The sequence below is a fragment of the Nerophis lumbriciformis genome, linkage group LG03, assembly GCF_033978685.3.
Source record: "Nerophis lumbriciformis linkage group LG03, RoL_Nlum_v2.1, whole genome shotgun sequence".
In the NCBI taxonomy this organism is placed as follows: Eukaryota; Metazoa; Chordata; class Actinopteri; order Syngnathiformes; family Syngnathidae; genus Nerophis; species Nerophis lumbriciformis.
Genome location: NC_084550.2, coordinates 59484254 through 59508988, shown reverse-complemented (window position 1 = coordinate 59508988; position 24735 = coordinate 59484254). Strand labels below are relative to the sequence as shown.

General features: G+C 37.7%; 1 protein-coding gene across 1 annotated transcript; it reads left to right on the top strand.

The window, feature by feature from the left end:
• Positions 1-151: 151 nt before the first annotated feature.
• rab22a (RAB22A, member RAS oncogene family) lies at positions 152-23585 on the top strand. The gene is made up of 7 exons (XM_061940211.2): positions 152-354; positions 5238-5317; positions 7530-7611; positions 11147-11218; positions 11727-11833; positions 17537-17646; positions 21786-23585. The coding sequence occupies exons 1-7, from the start codon at positions 319-321 to the stop codon at positions 21881-21883; spliced, it is 585 nt and encodes a 194-aa protein (XP_061796195.2). The 5' UTR covers positions 152-318; the 3' UTR covers positions 21884-23585.
• The last annotated feature ends 1150 nt before the right edge of the window (positions 23586-24735 follow it).

Genomic DNA, 24735 nt, shown 5'->3' with positions numbered 1-24735 from the left:
TAAAATACTGAACAGATGTTTATTGGGATAAGGTAAACATCTGTTCAGTATTTTAACATGAGAGTGTTTGATTGTGAGGCATTAAAAGCCACAAAATGCAACGGGTCCATCAGACCCACAAACGCTGGCTGAGTAACAACAATATGAACATTACACATGGCCTTTCAACACGCCCCCGAAGACTTCGTTAATAATTCCACTTTTTTACTGCCATGAAGTGAATAAATACACAGCGTTTTGTGGCGAAGACTAAATATTTAGAGGAAGAGAGTAGAGAACACTACCAATGGTCGTCATATTGTAGAACAGGACCCAGCAATGGCGTTAAGAGAGTTAAAAGTTTGTCTTTTGGGGGTAAGTAACTGTTTATTTCTACTTATTTCACCTCTCTTTGCCACTGTTTGTTTACGCGTAATATCAAATGTGTTTCAAATGTAACCCCATTAGTTGCTACCTTCATAGTTCCTTGGGTCCATTACTTAACCCTTGTGTGGTGTACGGGTCTGTGGGACCCGTTTTCATTTTTTATTAAAAGAAAAATGATACAATTAATTAATTTTTCAAACTGAGACTCACTGACTTTGGCTCATTTTCTGTGAAGAACATATATCAAAATACATATTTAATGACCACACACCATGCACCCCCCTACACATTTCTAATACATATAAAATGTCCGGGTCCACTGGACCCGGGGCTAATAGAAGTGTGGAAATTGATGTTCTGTGTAGCACACACACACACACACACACACACACACACACACACACACACACACACACACACACACACACACACACACAGCAGACCTAGACAGGAGGAGGACAGAGTGTAGGTACACAGAACATCAGAGGGTCAAATGTGTGAGAAAAGGAGAGCAAACATTGTTGACAAACAATGTTGCAACCTTATGTGGGAACCGCAGGTGCAGAAATACAAAAGAAGAATCCCTGTGGGATGCAGAAACTGGCAGATAAATTTTCCGTGCAACGTTCATATTGTTGTTACTCAGCCAGCTTTTGTGGGTCTGATGGACTCGTTGCATTTTGTGGCTTTTAATGCCTCACAATCAAACATTTTTATGTTAAAATACTGAACAGATGTTTATTGGGATAAGGTAAACATCTGTTCAGTATTTTAACATAAAAGTGTTTGATTGTGAGGCATTAAAAGCCACAAAAAATGCAACGGGCCCATCAGACCCACAAAAGTTGGCTGAGTAACAACAATATGAACATTACACAAAGGTTAAGACAATAACATCTAAATACAAATGAAACCAAATTTCGAGGTATAATGATTGATGATCAATTGATTTGGAAATATCATGTAAAAAGTATACAACAAAGTAGCAAGAAACATGTCAATAATGAATCAAGCAAAACATGTTCTAGACCAAAAATCACTCCATATTCTCTACTGCTCGCTAGTGTTATCATGTCTGAGTTATTGTGCAGAAATAATCACCATTATTCACTAAATTATCAATTAGATAATACATCATGTTGGATATAGAGAACATACAAATTGTTTATTTAATGAATCAAAATGATTGAAATTCAATGATTTGGTGCATTTGCAAACAGCTACAATTATGCCCAAAGCAAACTATAACCGGCTACCCAAGAATAAGAAACTTAAACTTAAAGTGTTTACAAAGTACAAAGAAGAAGAGCCATGATAAAAAAAAAAAATTATCTCATCCATCCATTCATTTTCAAGATAATCTTACTCATCTCACCATATTAAATAGAACTTACTTCACCAATTATTATTTATTTATACATTTTTATTGTTATTACTTATGGAGTATATTGTGAATAAATTGAGAACAGGAAGTGAACAAAAGTTAAAGCAAATGCTATGTAAAGGAAAATGGGTAGGATTAAATAAGCTCTCCTTCTTCCTACTCCTTTTCGAACAAGTTGAATAGAGAAACTGGAAATTGTGATGTATCATGTTGTATGCATGCATGTTCCAAATAAACTCAAACTCAACTAAACATACACTCAGTAACAACGGATATCTATATAACATGCTATGCATCAGTTATTCTATTCTATTATGTTACTGTCCAAACTGTGTGTACCGGTAATGTTACAGTGGCCAAAATATGAAATATCCTTATTAAATAGGCTACAGCGACCCCCCGCTAATCATAACTGACTCAACTATTCATAAAGATAACTGTTATTTAGAAATCATTGATGTAAATTGTGTTACAAATTTGCGTTATTAATTGTTGTGAAGTGGAAAAAGGATGGGATTAAATAAGTGTTGCTTCTTTTTACTCCTTTTCGGACATGTTATTAAAATTAAAACATGTAAAATAATTGAAACTGAAAACATGTTCGAAATAAACTTTAACCAAACAAAGCTGAGAAACATGTGGACCAGACTGATTCTTTATTCACTTCCTCACCCAATTGCTAATCCAGTTATTAATCGTAACACCAATAAGTATGTGTCAGATAGTCAAAGTTCAGGAATAACTGGGGTTGCCAACTCCCTGAAAAACAAATAAAGGACTGGTCGACCTAATTTTTCCGGCCATTTTTATTTCTATGAAAGTGGTTTTATACTTTCCAAAAAGGTTGAATGGAGGCTTGGATTCTTGTTTGTTGAGGATGTATCAGGGTTGCAGCAATCAATTTGTGTGTGTTATATTACCCGATGACTGACAAACTATAAACACATTTTTTTATATTTCACTTCAAGCAGAATTTAATTAGATGCACAGGTTTTGGTGTAATACGAATACATGGGAAACAAACTGATTAACAATCACATTTTCTGTCCAAGAAAACTAAATGAACAGAATCAAATAAATATGTTTTTTCTTGAATAGCAATCGTTCCTGCTTAACTGAACAGAATGAAAATGCGGTCTCTCTTGCTTAACTTAGACCGTATAAATTCAGTTTTTAGCTTTATATTAGAGCAGGTCTCCAATTTTCATCACTATGAAAACTATTTTGACAAAAAGAGTGGTGAGATATTTGTGTTTTTTTTTAATATAACTGGCAACATTTCAATTGTATTTATTTATGAAGGAGATCTCCACTGAAACAGTGTGGTTATTGTCTAAACGCAATATTGTTAGTTTTTCATTAAATATAAGCATAATGTCCGAATTGAACCCTTCTAAAAATACTAAGAGTTAAAACAAATATTATTTGGCCCGTCGATGAGTTACTGTATTAGGCGCTACCTGTTAGACTCTTATAGTATCACGATCATGATTATGTTTATGTTCAACAACTTATATACACAACTTGTGTTTTAAGAACGAGACATTATTTAACTAACAACAAGAAACCAGAGTTGTTAAATCTCTTAATACTATTATGTTAGCATGTACCTCATTGACAAAAAAACGTCCCCAATTGTACCTTTTTTTTTATATATAGAAAAACTGTCACTGTAGCAGACTTGTGAAGCTATGGTCGTTCCAAATAACCTATTGATATTTTTGCAGACTATTTTTAATTTTCATGGTAATAAAAATACGGACAACGTGCCTCCCATTAACGCATACTTTTGTTTCTAAATACGGGACTATTCCGTTTTTCAACGGACAGTTGGCAACCCTCGAAATAACTGCTGTTTTTAAAAGCATACTGAAAAAAACACCATCCAAAGATCCTCTATTGCAGTAGTAGTCTTCTTTCCTAATTACATACTCTGAAAAAGGCTTGTCAAAGATCCTCTAAATGTCAGGAACGCGCTGCTGTTTTTAAGGAAAAATCCTCCACATGACAGAAGTGCTGTACTGTTCTCAAGGCCATACTGCACTGGTAGTCACAAATCCTCTACCGCAGGGGTGCTCATTACGTCGATCGCGATCTACCGGTCGATCTCGGAGGGTGTGTCAGTCGATCACCAGCCAGGCATTAAAAAAATAATCCTAAAAATGAGCGACCATAAATCTTCACTATGACGTCACTTGTCACTTGATTGACATTCACGGCACCCGAGGGTCTTCTGAGATGACGCTGGCTACTGCCGGCTCATTAAAATTACCGACTGGAAGGCGAGAAACACTTTATTTCAACAGACTCTGGCGCCGTACCTGTCGTCAAAACTCCAAAGACCGACTGCACAGTTGCACAATAAAAGCTCTGCTTCATCCTGCCTGCGCTACCAAAATAAGAGTCTCAGAAAGCTGGCGTGCACAAGCTAGCAAGCTACGGAGTTTGCCGACAATGTATTTCTTGTAAAGTGTATACAAAGGAGTACGGAAGCTGGACAAATAAGATGCCAAAAACCAACCACTTTCATGTGGTATTGGACAGAAAGGAGGACTTTTTTTCTCCTCCATTCGAAAATGCGGACGTTATCATCACCGCTGTCTGATTGCAATCAATGCAAGTCATCACAATCAGGTAATACACCAACTTATATTCTTGTCTTCATGAAAGAAAGGAATCTATATGTGTTAAACATGCTTGTATTATCTTTAACCACCTTTAACTTGTTAACAATATTAACTATATGTGTTAAACATGCTTGTATTATCTTTAACCACCTTTAAGTTGTTAACAATATTAACTATATGTGTTAAACATGCTTGTATTATCTTTAACCACCTTTAAGTTGTTAACAATATTAACTATTTGTGTTAAACATGCTTGTATTATTTTTAACCACCTTTAACTTGTTAACAATATTAACTATATGTGTTAAACATGCTTGCATTATCTTTAAACACCTTTAACTTGTTAACAATATTAACTATATGTATTAAACATACTTGTATTATCATTAAACACCTTTAATGTATTAACAATATTAACTATATGTGTTAAACATGCTTGCATTATCATTAAACACCTTTAACTTGTTAACAAAAACATATATTTCATAAATAAGTAAATATAAATTATATATATGAATGAGGTAGATCCCCACGACTTGATCAATTGAAAAGTAGCTCGCCTGCAGAAAAAGTGTGAGCACCCCTGCTCTACCATATAGGACGGGACCGCTCTGCAGTTTTTTGGCGCGTACATCAAAAGCACTAGTCAAAGATCCTTTACATGAAATTCACTGCCAAAGGGTTTTTAACTAAACTCGCAGGCCCCTCTGAGGTCATTAATGGGCTGAAATTTGGTCCAGTTGAATAGCCACCTTGCACTCGGTTAAAATGTCGGATAAATAATACACCTGTAGAAGAAGAAACCATGTGCAACATTATTTATGTATTGTTTGTGACTAAAGATTGTTGGGTCTCTGCAGGACACTGGAGTTGGCAAGTCAAGTATCGTGTGGAGGTTTGTGGAGGATAGTTTTGACCCAAACATCAACCCAACTATTGGGTAAGTTAACCTTAGATGTCACTTTACATTTTGTTTGTTCCAATTTTAAAGCTACTTTTCCATTGGAACTAATCTCAATAAAAATAATCTGTTCCAGGGTCAAAATGTGGCCATCATAATACTTGTACTAACTGTACAGGCAACGTTTTAAGTCACATTTCAACAGTCTTACTTGTCACAAATGTGGAAAAAGAAGTTAACCGTCAAAAGGTGATTCATGTCACAAATGAGCTTCACACCAGTGATGGGCAAGCTACTTGGAAAATGTAGTAAACTAAGATACCAGTTACTCTGGATTAAATGTAGCTAAACTACAGGGGAAGCTATCCCAAGAGAATTGTCACTGTTATGTAAAAGAAAAGGGGTAGGATTAAATAAGCTCTGCTTCTTCCTACTCCTTTTCGAACATGTTGAATAGAGAAACTGGAGATTGTGATGTATCATGTTGTATGATTGCATGTTCGAAATAAACTCAAACTCAACTCAACAAGCTACACGGCAAAAGTAGTGTGCTACATCAACACTGCATATTAAATTAACACTCATTAGCTCCACGGACCCCTATTTGAAAAGAAATGCCAGATACCCCCATAAGAGAAGATTTACAGGTATTACAGCTCTAGCATTATCATCACCTATTTTAATTTCAAGAACCAGTTTGACATGCATTAAGCCACAGACCCCAATTTAATGACATTTCTATCTATGGGCCCACATGTGTATCAATGTTAATGTAACTTATTGGGTCCATTACTATGAACGGTCATTTTGCTGGGGACACCCCACAACTCCCTTTGGGGGTCTCCACACCCTACTGTATGTATTTATTTTAGTATACCATTGTTTTGGCCCAGCCTTGTAATGTTATTAATTTGCTCTGCCTGCAGGAAATAAAACAGCAACTTTCTAGATCTTGACAAAAAAAACAATGACTTGTGTGTTGGGAACAGTTGGTAATGGTTTGGTGCAGTAAAACCTTTCATGAACGCAACTCGCTTCAATGTATCTTCTTAATTTTGTGTTGGACATCATAGATGTCCAGAAAAGTTTACTGAGTAAACAATAAAAAACAAAGGTTTTGGGCGTTGTTTTCTCTACACGCGTGATTGTGTCTAAATATGGCCAAGGACAAGCATTATTGTGGGTTTCCTGGACGTCGGTAAAGGAAGCATCTGCACAGAGATACCCTCTGCCATAATTAAGTATAAAGTCACATTGAAGCTTCCCTCTGTGTCTAACTCCCTTGTTGTCACGTGACGTGTAATGTGCGCGTGTGTCTGTTATGATTTTGCTTCCTGGTTTCGAGGACCCGCCCTATCTTGCCTCTGATTGGCCAGGCCGTAATGTTTCGCCCTAACCATGGCCAGTCATCACTCATCATTCGTAAACCAACTAATAATCATAGAAAGTATGTAGGTAAACCAACCAATCATCATGGATTATCTGCATATTTTTTTCCCCACCTGGATTTGCAGCTTCGACATAAACTTCCTCGTTACGTGGGTGTAAAAATAACTAAGCTACAGGAATCGCTACTAGCTGAAAAAGTAGCGACGCTACCGCCACGCTACTAGGAAATGTAGGTAAGCTACGTAACGTCACTACTTATAGCGAGCAACTGCCCAACACTGCTTCACACGTACCTTTTTACGATAAGCATTAACATGGAAAAACAGTCACTCAATTTTATAACACCTGAGATCGTGTTATCAAATTCAGTGTTACTTTGTATAACATATCAATAGAGTGAACATGATAATATCCATCCATCTAACCCATTTTCTACCACTTATCCCTTTAGGGGTCGCGGGGGGTGCTGGAGCCTATCTCAGCTGCATTCGGGCGTAAGATAATATGACAGCCATTATACCATATATCATTATTATTATTACCGTATTTTTCGGAGTATAAGTCGCACCGGAGTATAAGTCGCACCTGCCGAAAATGCATAATAAAGAAGGAAATAAACATATATAAATCGCACTGGAGCCCGGCCAAACTATGAAAAAAAGTTTGACTTATAGTCCGAAAAATACGGTAGTATCCGTCTTCACGACATTGACTGGCATGCCTGCCTGGTCAAATGTGACTTCCCGTAGTTTGCCAAATATGGTTCCTTACTCCATAAAGGTCTGCTACTGTTATAGAAATTGAGAGTAGTTGATGTTATAATGTGTCTTTCCATTCATTTTTATGTTTTACTTCTCACCAGGGCTTCTTTTATGACCAAGACGGTGCAATACCAAAACGAGCTGCACAAGTTCCTGATTTGGGACACGGCAGGACAGGAGCGGGTTAGTACAAGCTATTATTCATAATTATATTATTAAGTCACTGTTATCAAATTGTTTTTTTAATCAGATTAATCACACTTTTGAATTTGAATTATCCTTGTAGGTTATTGCTCGCTTGCATTATTTGCATTAACTTAAAAAAGAGCCCAATAATGCGATTTTTTTTTTGTCAGAATGTCATACAGGAACATTTTTAAAGGGTTTTACTCTAATTAACGTCATGTTTGCTCAAAATCTGGTAATAATGTTATCTAAAGTCCTGTGCTGCCGTTAAGGTAACCATCTGCGGTTAAGGTAAAGGAGAAAAAAAACATAATGCAGCATGTATGGTCTATATAAGTTGTGTGATTAATCTGCGTATATGCATCAATAATACAATAATTATTTTTGACAGCCTTGATTATTGTAATTATTAAGTTAAATAGATGAATGGATAGTTATATTAAAATGTATTATGTAAAATTGTAAATGTGAAAGTTTTAGTTTGGGAATTTGTCCAAAGTCTTCCGTCTTTCCTTCCTTGTGTATGTCCTCCTGTCTATTGCCTGTTTTCCCGGTCATTGCTAAGGTGGTTGCTATGTTTCTTTTTCTTAAATTTTCTTGCATTACCTTTGTTCACTCGATATTTCGGCTTTGCAGGACAAGAGTCTGGCTCTGGGATGGTACAGAATCGTTACGCGTGTGATGTGCTGTGTTGATATTCTCGTGGCACACCACACACATGCTCGATGCCTTACTTTTTATCTTTATGTGCAGGGTCTGTAACATTAAATATCTCTTCAGATTTTGAAAATCCATACAATTTTAGGGGAACGTGCACTTCTGCTTGTTTGCTGGCAGGGGGCAACATTGTTATAGCGCAACATAGTCAACTTGAATTAGTTTAGAACCACTCTGGCACCTTCTAGAACCTAAAGTATACAGGAGACATACAGTATTGTTGGTATTACAACGTCATTCAAAGGCTGCCAACATATAGGGAAGGTGTAAACAACTATGGTACTTTCACATTTACTTCCTGTTCTGTACTTCTTTCTTCCCCTTTCTATTTTCCTCTGCCTATTTTACAATGATTGAGGGCCGCCATTGTCCTGCAGAGAGGTGAGATAAGAGGCAGCTCGTCTTTTATTCTCTTTCAAGTTCCTTCCCTTGCTTCCTAGGTGGCCTTCAGAGGACGTAAATGTGTCCCCTTAAAACGGGGGGGTTGAAATCCAACCTTTCTCAGATGGGTTTTTTTCTCTTCCCCATTTTTACTTTACTTGTTATTACTGTACTTTTCATTACAGTATATAGCATCACCTTTTATGGCAACATAGTTAAGTTTCTTATGTTGCCATTATATTTTCCCTGCATTCCTTCCTCAACCCTATTTGGTTTCTCAACAATCCCAAGTGGCTCAGTATGTCCTCAGCCTTTTCTGCATCATTTGCACTGGCGCTCCAGCTCACCAGAATATATGTATTTATTCATTTATTATAATAATCCGATGAAATCTATTACATTTGTTTCTAAAACGGGCATGCAAAGCTAACCATTCAGGCCAGACAAGATGGATGTAGACAAACATACCACACAGTTCAAATGCCACTTTATTGAATCAGTGTCATTTGCTTGTAATTCTCTTGAATGAACTTGCATTTACGTGTAGTCTTTTTTTAAACTTCTGATAATTTACACATTGAATGCAGCCGAGATAGGCTCCAGCGACCCCAAAAGGGACAAGCGGTAGAAAATGAATGGATGGATGAACTGCTCAAAATGTGTATTGGTCATCTCAAGCAACCTTATTATTTTTTTGTGCAAGGTTCCTAAACCGAAGACGACTCATTTGAGTAACAGGGCTGAAAGTAAGAAGAAGGAGTTTATAGCATACATGTTAGCAAATCCATGAAATATATATATATCTATTCCAATAGTATGTTACACTTAGCTGCACATTATTGCAGCAATTCAAGAACATTTATATAAAAAAACTAAACAAATGGCATTAAAAAAATATTTATGTAATAGTACTGTGATGAGTTCTTCACTCCCTTAACATACTTAACATGTCTTTAAATATACAGAAAGACAAATTAATGGACTTATGTTTGAAGATGTAATTTCCTGTGGATCCTGTGACTTGTAGAACATCGCAATGATTTATTTTGTGTTGGAGAGTAACAGGGTAACAGTGAAAACTGGTGAAAATGACAAAAATTAGATTTTTAACTCAATTGTTATTTTTTGTTTTGTTTTTTTAAATTATAGTTTGTAACACAAATATTTAAGAAAATCTAACATTAGTAGAGGATTTAAATAACTATTTCATGGTAAAGTCTAATTTTAAGGAGGCAACAAATGCAAGTTGTTGGAAACAATCTTTTGAAATTATTTTGATTTGAAATGCAAATCAGATGAATGTAAAGGACACATTGCTTTATAAAAAAAAGTTATATATTTGACAGTCAATTTGATCTTACATTTGTATGTTTTATTTCTTTAGGACGCAAATGGCACTGGTTCAGTGGAATGGCCCAAATTATTTTTTCAATTATTGTAGTGTAAATAAAGGGTTCTTAACATTTTTGACCTGGGGATCCAACTTTTCCCACGACAGAGGGGCTCACTCAAATATTAACCCTGAGTTAGTCATCTTACTCTTGTTTTTAATCATATTCAATAGTTATATCTAACCTACTTACAGTTTAACAGGATAAACATTGTCAAATGATATGAAAGCCTGTGTTAATCACAAAGATTATTATCAAAAGGCTTAGATCAGGCTTATTACAAAAATAAATACTAATCAAATATACTGCAAAAGAAGGGCCTCAAAATAAACGTACATACAATTAAAGTAAAATAAATTACAATAAAATAAATGATAAATATTAATAATTGTTTCTTAGAAAAACTGTCAATACAAAAGAAAATACAGCTTCACCACTTTAGTCATAATTTCTGCGCTTAAGAAACTTCTCCACTACTTGAGCTCCAGACTTCTTCTGTTTGTTTGATATTCTCATTACTGCCACAAGTGGTGGAAAAGTGCTTTACAACTGAGTACCGCTACGGCTCAACCGGAACACAGCTGAAAATAACAAACCCAATGGGTCCCGGCCCTATGGTTCAGAAGCACTGGTGTAGATGACCCTTACGTGTATGGAAAATGCAGTCGTTTATTATGTAGTATTCATTGCCACAACATTGCAAAAACAGTTACCATTTCTTTGTCAGTTAAAAATAAAGCACACGCACACACATTCTTGTATGAATGTAGGCATGTGGACATTGTAGGGAGAATTTGATTTGTGATTAATTGAAGATCAAACGTAAAGTCTTCCATTAAAGTTCCATTTGGTTTCATGGCATTCCGCTCTTCAGTCTCTGGATGACTTCCACATGTGGGAGGTCCATTCTAATTAAAACAGCTCCATGCAAAAGCCATGAACAATATGACTGGCTGTTTGCGGCATTCCTAATGACAGGATTTATTTTCTGTACTTAAAAGCGTTTGTTATGGTTTCATCATGCTGTCCTTGTCCTTCCACAGTTCCGAGCTCTGGCGCCAATGTACTACAGAGGTTCTGCAGCGGCCATCATTGTTTATGACATCACAAAAGAGGTATTTACAGTCTTTATTGTATTTCTTTCCCCAACTGCTTATGCTAGTGCTTGGAGCAGATTCATTTATCAGTAAATAATGCATCCTACAAAAAGCATCTCATTTGATTGCAATTGTTTATCTTTGGCTAAGACGTCTGTCTCGACTGAGTGCCGTTCTAGATACACATCCTTTCCTGCAGCTTTTGTTCATATTTCTGTGGAAGGAAAAGTTGAAGGTTTTTATGGAAACAGGAGCCTGATACCGCTCATTTTGTCTGTAGAATGTAACATTTTTGCCAGCAGCTAACCATCTTAGCTTAGCAGAAGTAGTGGGGAAACTTGCCTGTCAGGCTTTCTCCAAAGGCAGCAACATTACACCTACTGGCAACAAAAGAGCACTTGGAAGTGGAGAAACGATAGTTAGAGGAGTAAAAGGAGTCTTTTGCTTATTTTGTAACTGTCCAAAAGACAACAAACCATTACTTTTGATTGATAGCAATGCCTTATGCTTGCCTGTGTGCCATCAGGAGTCCTTCCAGACTTTGAAGAACTGGGTGAAGGAGCTGCGTCAGCATGGTCCTCCTAATATCGTAGTGGCCGTCGCTGGCAACAAATGTGATCTGTCAGACGCCAGGTGAGCCTTCCTTTAAAGGGGCCCTATTATTCAAAGCCAATTCCTCTCAGCAATTGCTTGTATTCCCTGACGTGACTTCTTCCCGGAGGTGAAAACCAGCGGTGGTCAACCAAGCCGAGATGCGCGCAAACTATCTGAGTACAAAAGAAGTGTAAATCTTCTGCAAAAATCAAACTATGCAATGGAATACATCCTTATACGTTTATCACAAAAGATTTGGCGAATGATATCAAGGATTATTTGTCGGTTGCGTTCCCAGACATGTTGAACTATTGTGCGCCAGACGTCATTCTACAGGCACGTAGACAAGACCGCCCACAAAACGGTGCATCCTGAGTAGACGGTCAGAAAGCTGCTTGAAGCAGTGATGTGCTGTCACTAGAGGCAGGTGAGGCAGGGCCTCACCTGCCATCATGGAAAGAAAAAAAAATGTAAAAAGAAAAAAAAATAATTAAATTGTTATATGTATCCAGTGATTATACTATAAAGTTATTTTCCATTTAACTTCACCAGTTTTAGATTATTTTTATTCAAAATCGCTGAATTTTCACATTTGCCGTTCAAATACCGAGAAGAGACGGTGCGGTGAACAGCAGCCAGTTGAGGCACGTCACTCAGTGCCTCAACATGGATTCCAGACTCGGCTAACTGCTGGCCTGCTGTGCAGTGTGACTGTATTGCTATATGAACTGTATTATACATTTCCATAGTTTAGTTAGCTGAGGTATATAATGTACAGTGTATTTTGTCAACAACTGTATGTGTGTAAAGTATTTCTTGTGCTGAGCGATCATAAAACGGCTGCAAAAGACGCACTGGCTGAGGCTCCAGTAACCCCGCCTCCTGCACCCCCGCCGTAGAATTGTTATATCAACTAAAGCCCCCACTTAAACTTTCCACGTGCAAGATTGAATCTATTTAAAAAAGTTATTTCATAAGAAGCCAAAAAGTGCAAAAACAATAATGTTCGTGTTGGAGGAGTTGTGAATGACTGCAGGGCCACAACATTAGGTACACCTGCAGACTGCAGGTGTATCTAATTCACAACTCCTCCAACACGAACATTATTGTTTTTGCACTTTTTGGCTTCTTATTAAATAACTTTTGTAACCTATTTTCATGGGCTTTCCTCTTTGTGATGTTAAGTTCCTGTTATGCGCTGTTATACAATATATGCCTTGAGCTCTTATTTTGAAGGCGCTAAGAGCGGAAGTGATGACACGTTGCGGAAGTTTTTGAAAGAATGTAAATAAAGTGGTCCTTGTGTAAACTGGAGCCTCCGTGTTTGTTATTTTGTAGTTTCATACAGTATAGGCGACATTTATAAACCCTCGGTTACACTTTTTTAAATAGATTCAATCTTGCACGTGGAAAGTTTAAGTGAGGGCTTTAGTTGCGGCGCGTGGACTTAATTTATAAGTAAAGGTAAGACCATAATAACGTTTTTTTTTTATTAAATGTGCTTTTTTGGGTGCTACAGTTTGTATGTGTAAAGTTAAAGTTAAGTTAAAGTACCAATGATTGTCACACACACACTAGGTGTAATGACATTTGTCGTCTGCATTTGACCCATCCCCTTGTTCACCCCCTGGGAGGTGAGGGGAGCAGTGGGCAGCAGCGGCACCGCGCCCGGGAATCATTTTTGGTAATTTAACCCCCAATTCCAACCCTTGATGCTGAGTGCCAAGCAGGGAAGAATGCTGGTATGAGCTTTTAAACATAACCCGTTAACTGCTGCCAATCAAATGGTGAATAAGATACTCTTTAGGGTTAATATGTTTGTAAATCTGACTGTGATGAAGTCAGTGCCTCACCAGTCATGAACCTCACCGCACGTCACTGGCTTGAAGATAGTCTGTAATACATCATCTATGCAACATTTTGACCAGAGAACCACCATTACATTTTATGTAGACCACAAGGAAGTGTGTAACATGTAAAGAAAAATAATAATATGACTCCAAGAAATAAGAAGCAGTGGTCACATAGTGAACTGTTATCATCAACACCATAGCAGTGGTTCGTATTTGGTTTGACTGTGAAACATAGCATCCATCAACCAAAATTGGTCAATACTACACACAGTGGAATATTTCTACAATGTATTTTTTCATTTCTAAAAAAAATTAAGGTTATAGTTCACAGCTAACAAAACCTAGGCTTGGGCCGATATTGGATAAGTCAATTGACCAAACAATAAATCAAGATGAAGTTGGTATCTCTTCCAGCGTTGATAATCGCCATATGAATGCGTTGTTATGGGTTACAAGAGCAGTCACTCTTTCACGTATGTTTCAGCAGCTGCGGGCGTTTGTACTTCATGCACATAAAGGGCAGTAATGAACACCACTGTAAAACACCAGACGGTTAGTATTACTGTATTAAATTAAAATGATCGCAAAACAATGATTGATAACCACACTTTGATAAACTTATGGAAGGACTAGCGTTAGCTTGCTAGCTTAAACGCTAAATGGTAAATGGGTTATACTTGTATCGCGCTTTTCTACCTTTTTAAGGAACTCAAAGCGCTTTGACAGTATTTCCACATTCACCCATTCACACACACATTCACCCACTGATGGCGGGAGCTGCCATGCAAGGCGCTAACCAGGACCCATCAGGAGCAAGGGTGAAGTGTATTGCTCAAGGACACAACGAACGTGACTAGGATGGTAGAAGGTGGGGACTTTACCAGGAACCCTCAGGTTGCTGGCACAGCCACTCTCCCAACCGCGCCACGCCGTCCCCATGAAATCAAGCGACACTAACGTCTTTCCCCATCAAGAAAGGTCATACTGCAATCTAAACTTGTATAAACACGTTACTGTTTATATTTTATTTTCATTGTTTGTTTGTTTTATTTAACTTGGGTATTTACAATTTTTAATTCCAATTACAATGTTAAAATATACAAGAAATACAACATTTGAAATGGTTTACTTGTCATATTATTGTGTTATCATTATATCAGTGGTTAATTTGGTCTCAAAATAATGATAAATAAATGATAAATGGGTTATACTTGTATAGCGCTTTTCTACCTTCATGGAACTCAAAGGTCTTGCCCAAGGACACAACGGACTTGACTAGGATGGTAGAAAGTGGGGATTGAACCCTAGTAACCAGCAACCCTCCGATTGCTGGCACGGCCACTCTACCAACTTCGCCACGCCGCCCCTGCTGACCATAATATAGTTTATCGGCAACAACTTGTAGGTCGATATATCGTCAAGCAAAATTTGTTATTGGCCCTGGCCTTATAAAACCTCCACATTCCGTTTCTTGTATTTAAAAAAAAAATGGTCAAAAAGTTATGTATTGGAAACTACTGGTCCATGCTTTGATTAAAAAAAGAATTGCAAAAACTCCTGAAATCAAACTCATTTTTCACCATATCTAAATTTATTGAGATGCTCGAGTATAAACGGCTCACAACTGCTAATTGGTTCTCATCGTCTAATTGTTGTATTTCCGGATGTAACGATTAACGGTACTAATGATAGACCGTAGTCAAACTCTTGACTGGTATTATTATCATTTTAAATTTAAATTATTGTACAACGTTGATTGATAACCGCACTTTGATAAAATCACGGAACCCTAATATTGCTCATTTACTTGAGAAGAAAGCCCAGCGCGCTAATGGCTGGCTGACTTTATACACGAGACATTAACGTCATTCCCCATTAAAAAAACAACATTAAACTTGTCTAAACACATTTCTTTCTGAGCAAGTGAGATATTCAATTGTGCACATTGAACCTACTGGCTGTGCTCTCTTACAACAGAGTAATAGATTTATAGTCAGATATATGACACGGAAATGTCTACAACAGGAACTGAACCAACATGCCGTCACATAAACTGGACGTGCAACCATTGTTTTTGACTTTATCATGAAGAAAGACTTTAAAACTGTGACACAATCAAATGGAAGAAGTTAAACATAGTAAAACGCTCCAAAAAATATGGTCAATGAGAAACCAGAACAATATTTAATGTTTTTTTCTGCCAAGAAAGTATGTTTTATATCTATTGGTTAAAATATTTCAGTGTGTAAGTACTTTTTGAGCACATTTAAGAAAACTGTGATAATAATGATACCCGTGATATGAAATATTCCTATCGTTACATCTCAATATGAATTACTTTAAAAACTTAAAAGCTGCTCAAAAGACTCGACAAATTCGCAAATTTCACATCTCTACCAGACAGAAACCCATGACTGTGATTTGAGAACCAGTGCTCTATGACAGTGGTCACCAACCCGGTGATTGCGATCGACCAGTTGGTCTTTGAGACTTTACCAGTAGATCTTACAAATATCAGGAAAAATAAATGTATATTACATCAGTGTGTTATTACATCAGTGCACCCCCCCTTCAAAGAATGATCAACAGACCTGCCAACAGGCTTGTGTTTTAACCCTCTAATACGCCCGCATGCCTCGCTGCTCTTTAGGGGCCTCATTTATAAAGGCTGCTAAGCAATGATGGTGAAATGTACAATTTATAGAAAAATTCTATGCCGAAAAGTTTGTGTATTTCTACGTTCCATTTCTAGGGATCGACCGATTATCGACCGGGCCGATTATTGACGCTTTATTACAGTGATAATAATGTCATTTAATCATAATATATAATAATAATATGTATAAACCATTGAAAATTATATAAACTTTTATTTCTCAGTACTGTAGAGTTATTTTATCATTGTGCTGTAATTGGAAGGTAAATAACGTTGGTATCCTAAATAAATAAACAAACAAAACATAAAATGGACTCATTTCTGTAAGCAAACATTTAACTTAAAAAAATACTAAACATCTCAAAGTTTTTTCCCTCCCAGATGTTGGGTTGTCTTTTTTTGTTTGTTTCCCCTTACGTGATCACCCCATTCTCGCTCGTTCATCCATGATGATGGGCTTATATTGCCCATCTAATTTGAAGCTGAAATATTACCACAACAGGACATTTGGCTTTGTAAATAATATATTTTTCTCATAATATTTTTAACTTTGTGACACTTCTCATTGGTCAGTCACGAGTAGGGAGGCTGTCTGTACGTGCTTCTTGTGTGTGTAAAGCTCGCACCTCACTCTCTGCCCACAAATACAAAGATTGTGAATGACTGAAAAAAGGCCTCACTGTGTTCGGTTAATGCTACTGTTAAATAAACGCACTCAGGTGCTGAGAACGATGTACAGAGTTAGACCTCTTTTCCCTGATTGTAGCGACAGACGAAGAAACGGGAGGCTCAACAATTCTGATTGGCAAACATGTCTCTTACTCAAATACCGGTGAGGGAAATAAAACTCAGCCTCTAACGGTTATTCATCTCACTAATTAAAACCTTGATTTGGATTTGATGTGGATCAATCGTGTAGTCCTGATATGCACAACCAAAAAATAAGGCTAAAAGTGAAACTGTATGTTCATTCATCAATTTCATTTGTCAACATATGTTTAATTAGATTTGCATTTTGTCTTATGGGAAAAACATATCCAGTTTTCGTACGATACAATCTTTGTTTGACCTTTTGGAACCGACTACTAACAATAACCAAGGTGTACATAGGCATGTTTGCTTTAGGAAACATCTTAGCGGCAGAGTTACGACTGATTGTTTCTTGGTCATGCTTAGATTGGATCTTTGTGTGTGCCTGTGAGTTGAAATGTAACCACTGTGAAATGTTTACAGGGAAGTCTTGGAGAAGGACGCCAAGGACTATGCCGACTCCATCCATGCCATATTTGTAGAGACCAGTGCCAAGAATGCCATTAACATCAACGAGGTGTTTATAGAGATAAGTGAGTGTTGTTTCCGTGTTCCCTGGTCTGCACGTTATCGCGTCTTTATTGGCAACTGTAATGTTTTCACAAGAAAGACTACATAAACAGATGTACTTTTTAAATTTAAATACAGGTTTTGTTTACCTTTTTTCCCACTCATTAGTACATAAATACAAATACATTTTTCCTCTCCATGGCTACAGATGTACGTATGTGTGTGACAGTAGTAAAAGCTCGGACTTGCAAAGGTAGAAGTGGTTTGACAACACCTGTTGGTTTGCAATGTATAAAGCTCTAGGCCAGGGGTGTCAAACGTGCGGGCCCAGGTCTAATAACATCTCCACATTCCGTAACTTGTATTTTTTTTTTTAAACAGGTCGAAAAGTTAAGTATTTTAAATGATTGGTTCATGCTTTAATTAAAATAAAAGAATTGCAAAAAACTTTTAACAGCCATTTCTTAAAAGCCTTTTTTTGGTCTCATTGTCTTAATTGATAATCTGCTAATTGGCTCTCATCTTTTAATTGTATTGAATTTCCGGATTTAGCAATTAGACTTAGATTGGTCAGATTTAGTCTAGAGGCTGGTGCCAAAAACACAAATATTTATACTCTAAAACCAGGAGGGTGTACTTGGACAAGGATGGTTTCGCCCTGTTCTACTGAGAAAAGACAACTGTTTTGACAATAACTGACAAATCTAAGTTTACGAGCATTAACTGATGAAGCCTACTCGGATGAGAGGCGAAACATCTTCCAAGACAAATCAAACAGTCCAGTTGTGATCGATTGAATGCCCTATGAAATATATTGTACATACAAACACACATACGGACGCAATCATTCATACATACATACATACAGTGTATATATATATATACACACACACATACGTACACACATACACACATAGGTACTTATGCACATACACAGGTACATACGCTCGCATATACATACACAAATACAGTACATACGTTCACACAGTACATACATCCACACACACGTATACTGTACAAACATACATATACACATACTGTACATATACAAGCACATATACATACATACACTCATGCATATAATCAAGTTTCATCAAACATATATTAACGTTGTTTCCCCCAGGGGAAACTGGGTAACACACGGCACACTGACAAAGCTTAACCTATTTTTACAATAACAATCTACAAGGTTACTTTAGTTCGCTTCTCTTTCTTGCCTTGTATTCATCTGCTTTTTTTGTAATTCAAGTTTTCATTACATGTATGTATTGTTGCATTTGAAACAATTGTATAGTCGATGGTTGAGGTAATTATTATTATTATTAATTACCGTATTTTTCGGAGTATAAGTCGCACCGGAGTATAAGTCGCACCTGCCGAAAATGCATAATAAAGAAGGAAATAAACATATATAAATCGCACTGGAGCCCGGCCAAACTATGAAAAAAACTGCGACTTATAGTCCGAAAAATACGGTATCAGTAGTGTTATTTGTACTAGTATTTTTATTGTTCCATTTGTAGTGCAATAATGTTCATTGCCATTTCTCTATTATTAATAGCTACTTCAGTAACTACTATCATTTTTCGTATCATATTTGTACATATCGTATTTGCTGATGTTGTTTTTGTTGTTTTCTCTCTGTCTTATCCCCTTTTTTGTCCCCGCGATTTCCTTCTCTGTCTTCGTTTTTTTTTTTTTTTTTTCTATCCCCTCCTGCTCAGGTCTGGCTGCGCCAATCATTAAATAAATCATTTTAATGAAGTCAAATACAAATAAGGCAACAGGATAAGTACCCCACACTTCTCTTTTGTAAAGTAAATCTGTACAGGAGATTTGGGCATCTACATCAACTATATGATTTGCCTGAGTAGCTGAACAGGACCAAAAAAAATAAATGAATAAATATATCGACAGGTGTGTGTGTGCCTTTCCAAATCATGTCCAACCAACTGAATTTACCAAAGGTGGACTCCAAATAAGCTGTAGGAACATCTCAAGGATGATCAGTTGAAACAGGATCCACCTGAGCTCACTTTTGAGCTTCATGGCAAAGGCTGTGAATACTTATGTACATGTGATTTAGAATAGAATAGAATACATCTTTATTGTCATTGTACATTGTACAACGAAATTGTAAGCAAAACGAATTTAGTGCAAAGTCATAACACATAAAACCATAAGAACATAGATAAATAGATAAAAATACATAAAAATAGCAAGCACACAGCTCACATGCACAGTCATTATTGTCGTCTTGTGTTCAGCGACACTATTGCTCTCGGGTAAAAAGTGTTCTTAAGTCTGTTTGTCCGGCATTTTATTGTTCTGTATCTCCTGCCTGAGGGCAGCAGTTCAAAAAGTTTATGTCCAGGGTGAGATGGGTCCCTTATGATGTTTTGGGCCTTTTTGAGGCACCTGGCACTGTACAGTTCATCTAGGGAAGGGAGAGAGCAGCCAGTGATCTTCATGGCAGTTTTTATGACCCTCTGTAGTGCATTTCTCTCTGCTGCCCTGCAGCTGGCATACCATACACACATGCAGTATGTCAGCACACTCTCTATTGAGCAGCGGTAGAAGGACACAAGCAGTTTTTGTGACAGTTTGTTCTTTTTGAGGAGTCTCAGAAAGTAAAGTCTCTGCTGTGCCTTTTTGATGGTCACTGAGGTGTTCATACTCCACGACAGGTTTTCCTCGATCTGGATCCCCAGGAACCTGAAGTTAGAGACCATTTCCACATAGTCCCCGTTGATGTACAGTGGTTGGATGTTTATTGTTTTTTTCTTCCGGAATTCCATGATCAGCTCCTTCGTCTTGGTGGTGTTAAGGACCAGGTTGTTTTCCCTGCACCACCCAGTCAGCCGCTCCACTTCATTTCTGTAGGCAGATTCATCCCTCCCAGAAATGAGTCCCACTACTATTTTTTAGTTTTTTAGTTTTAATAAATTTGAAAAACATTTCTTAAAAAAAAATAAAAATAAAAAATAAAAAAAAGCTTTGGGGTATTGTCTGTAGAATTTTGAGGACAAAAATGAATTTATTCCATTTTGGAATAAGGCTGTAACGAAACAAAATGTTGAAAAAGTGAAGCGCTGTCAATACTTTCTGGATGCACTGTATGGCATACTTGCCAACCCTCCCGAATTTTCCGGGAGACTCCTGAAATTCAGCGCCTCTCCCGAAAACCTCCCGGGACAAATATTCTCTCGAAAATCTCCCGATTTTCAGCCGGAGCTGGAGGCTACGCCCCCTCCAGCTGCATGACGACCTGAGTGAGGACAGCCTTTTTTCACAACAAACAGGGTGACAAGAACTAAATCATCCAGACTAGAGACAAATTGTATTATTATGTTTATCTTACCTAAAAATAAATATATATATATATTTTTTTTTAAATAACTAAATACATTTTTACTATACTTTGCTAAAAACATCCAAATTAATTGTATTTTTATTTGTATTTTTTCTGACTCCTTATTACATCCAGCCATAGAATTATACATTAAAATAAACATATTTGAAAACATTTATTTTAAATTATCATAATAATTCATTTAAAATGACCATATTTAATTATTAAAATAATTGCTTGTTTATCAACAACTTTAGCATTTTATTCATTACATTTTGAAGCTCTCAGAAACCAAGTTATGTTATATTCCTTAAGATTTATTTATGCAAGTTTGAAGTATCAATGATCTAAACACAGTTTTGTTTGCATATTTTCAGGATGTATATATATATATATATATATATATGTATTAATAAATACTTGACTTGGTGAATTCTAGCTGTCAATATACTCCTCCCCTCTTAACCACGCCCCCAACCACGCCCCGCACCACCCCCGCCCACGCCCCCCACCCCCCACCCCCCACCTCCCGAAATCGGAGGTCTCAAGGTTGGCAAGTATGCTGTATGGTCCGAAATGTAGTCGACTTTTGTGAGGGTGCCTTCCTGTGCCTCACTTGAAATGTGCACCAAGTGGGAAATGGGTACGGCTGTTTTGGGTTCGACACCAATGCTAATGTATTTGTTCCAACTTTGTGTTGAGTGTCTCCAAACTTTTGACCGGTATTGCATATTAATGTGAAAAGAAGTAAGCCATCCAAACACCTGTCACTACTTCTGAGTGTGTGCTTTATTGTGTTTCTCCTCGCAGGTAAACGTATCCCAGTTGCGGACGCGGCGGGGGGAACGTCGGGTAAAGGTTTCAAACTGGGGCGGCAAGCATCGGAGTCTCGCAGGACGTGCTGCTGATGATGTCGGGTGACTTATCCAAATGGTGACCCGTGTCACCTGACCTTTGCTTAACCTCATTTCTCCGTCCTTTTAATCACACACACAAGCATGCGATTGAAAAAAATAAATACATTAAAAAAAAGTTGGCGGAAGTGAAAGAAGAAAACCTACACATACAATATGCAGACTTGTGGATGACAAGTTGTAATCTTTATTTTTGATAGCTCTTTTAATAACTGTTTCAATGCAGTGTGTGTGCAATCAGTAATTTGTCGTTATGGATTCCTCTTGTTTGGAAAAGGTGGGTGTAAACCCACAGTACACAGGCCTTTTTATAATATACAGAGTTTTAATATTGTGTCTTGCATCAATATTTAGCTCGTAAGCACAATATGATTGAAAGTAATCGGCTTTTTGTGGTGACAAACTGACAAGTCTCTGTAGACGCTAACTCCGTTTGTGGTCGCCGGCACTTTGCTCGCACTTTGTAACAATGTAGAGTCTTCACTTTCTTTATTTTGGTGCAGTGGAGAACAATAAGAAGAAGCTACCCAAAAACACGTCGACCCCAGGACACTCCTCCGCTCTGATCTGCTTTTCCTGATTGAACAACACTTGAGTAATTCGGTAATTTGTACACGTTGAACTTGATGGGAACCTCAAACGTATGTAACTTCATGTTCTTTACTGCAGCCTTCTTCATGATGCAACAGTTGTTTTTACGTCAGATGCTAACTCGTAACAGGTTAAAGGGGAAGTGCACTTTTTTTTTTAATTTGCCTGTCGTTCACAATCATTATGAGAGACAAGAACACACGTCTTTTTTTTTTAGGATTCTGAAGACGATAAAAGACGCTTGCAAGATGCAGCTAATGGGAGTCCCCATTGTAGCCTTCAAAGACCTCATTCAACGTTTTGCATACACACTGCAAATCTATATATAAAGTAGTAACAGACACGTTCATAACGATATGTAATATGTTCAATATTTACTGTATTTTGATCATTTTATGCATTAGTGAAACTTATTTCCTCAGCGCATTTATTTCCGTTCCCATAGCAACACACTTCCGGCAACAAATCTATGTTCCTACTTCTGGAAACAAACGTGAGTGTGTTCTAACCATGGCAGACTTGGTAACAGATGTAGAAGATGACTATTTTTTTTAGACAAATGAGGATTTACAACCTTATCTTTTTGAAGCTGAATATATGAAGGATGAACTGCTGGTGAGGATAGCGTGACTTGACGGTGTAAATGTGGAATTTGGAGCCAAGCTACTTTGACATAAATGGAGTGTTTACCCAAAATAAACTTGAAAAAACGTTCTCGGTCAGCTTGACCAAGAGGATATCTGTCCATCTAGTGCAGGGGTCGGCAACCTTTACCAGTCAAAGAGCCACTTTGATCAGTTTCACAAATTATAGATAACAATGGGAGCCGCAAAGATTTTTTGAAATTTAAAATGAAATAACACTGCATACAAAGTTTTTTTTTTGCTTTGTGCTATGTATTAACCAGGGGTCTCAGACACGCTGCCCACACCTTAATAAGGAATTTGAATGCTGGTGCGGCACGCGGGTTGTATATGAATGGCGATTGTCAGTGTCATGCGTGCCGAGATGGTACAGCATATAGCACCCACTACAACCAGCGTACCTGATCAGCCACACGTTGTGTGGGATTCCGCTTGCTCACGTAAGTGACAGCAAGGCATACTTAGTCAACAACCACACAGGTTACACTGACGGTGGCGGTATAAAAAAAACTTTAACACTCTTACTAATAATGCGCCACACTGTGAACCCACACCAAACAAGAATGACAAACACATTTCGGGAGAACATCTGCACCGTAACACAACATAAACACAACAGAACACATACCCAGAATCCCATGCAGCCCTAACTCTTCCGGGTTACATTATACACCCCCGCTACCAAACCCCGCCCACCTCGGGGGGTTGATGTGTGAGGGAGCAGGGTTGGGGTGGGGGGCGGGGTTTGGTGGCAGCAGGGGTGTATAATGTAGCCCGGAAGAGTCAGGGCTGCGTGGGATTCTGGGTATTTGTCCTGTTGTGTTTATGTTGTGTTACGGTGCAGATGTTCTCCCGAAATGTGTTTGTCATTCTTGTTTGGTGTGGGTTCACAGTGTGCGCATTATTAGTAAGAGTGTTAAATTTGTTTTATATTGTCACCGTCAGTGTAACCTGTGTGGCTGTTGACCAAGTATGCATTGCTGTCACGTACGTGTGCAAGCAGAAGATGCATACTGTATAACAAGAGGTTAGGCTGGCACACTTTTAATACAGATTGTAGAGGTCGTCAAATGTTGTACCATCATGGCACGCCCTTATTGTAGATGTAAGGGTGAAAATCGGTGAATGTTAATCCCGGGAGTTTTCTGCGAGAGTCACTGAATTCCGGAAGTCTCACGGGAAAATCGGGGGGTTCGGCAAGTAAGCTGCTGAGCCGCATCAGAGTGATCAAAGAGCCGCATGCGGCTCCGGAGCCGCGGGTTGCCGACCCCTGATCTAGTGAGTCACTATAATATTGATCATGATACACGCAGCACGTCATGCGTGTTAGTACAACTATAGTACTGTTGAGCTAGCTGTGTACAAACAAAACTTATAATAGGGGCTAATACTTTACAGATACTGTAATATAAGTGTTCATGTTTTTCAGTCAGTACAGATCAGTGTCCTATCGCATTTTGTTGTGCATTACAAACTCAAAAGCCGTTCAGCTTATGGCTAATATCGTAGCATCCCGGAGATGTGTTACTACGCTAGAAAAACAGTCCCTCAGTGTTCGCTCTTACAATAACAATGTGGCTACAGCTTGGTTGTTATACAAGTTACGGAACG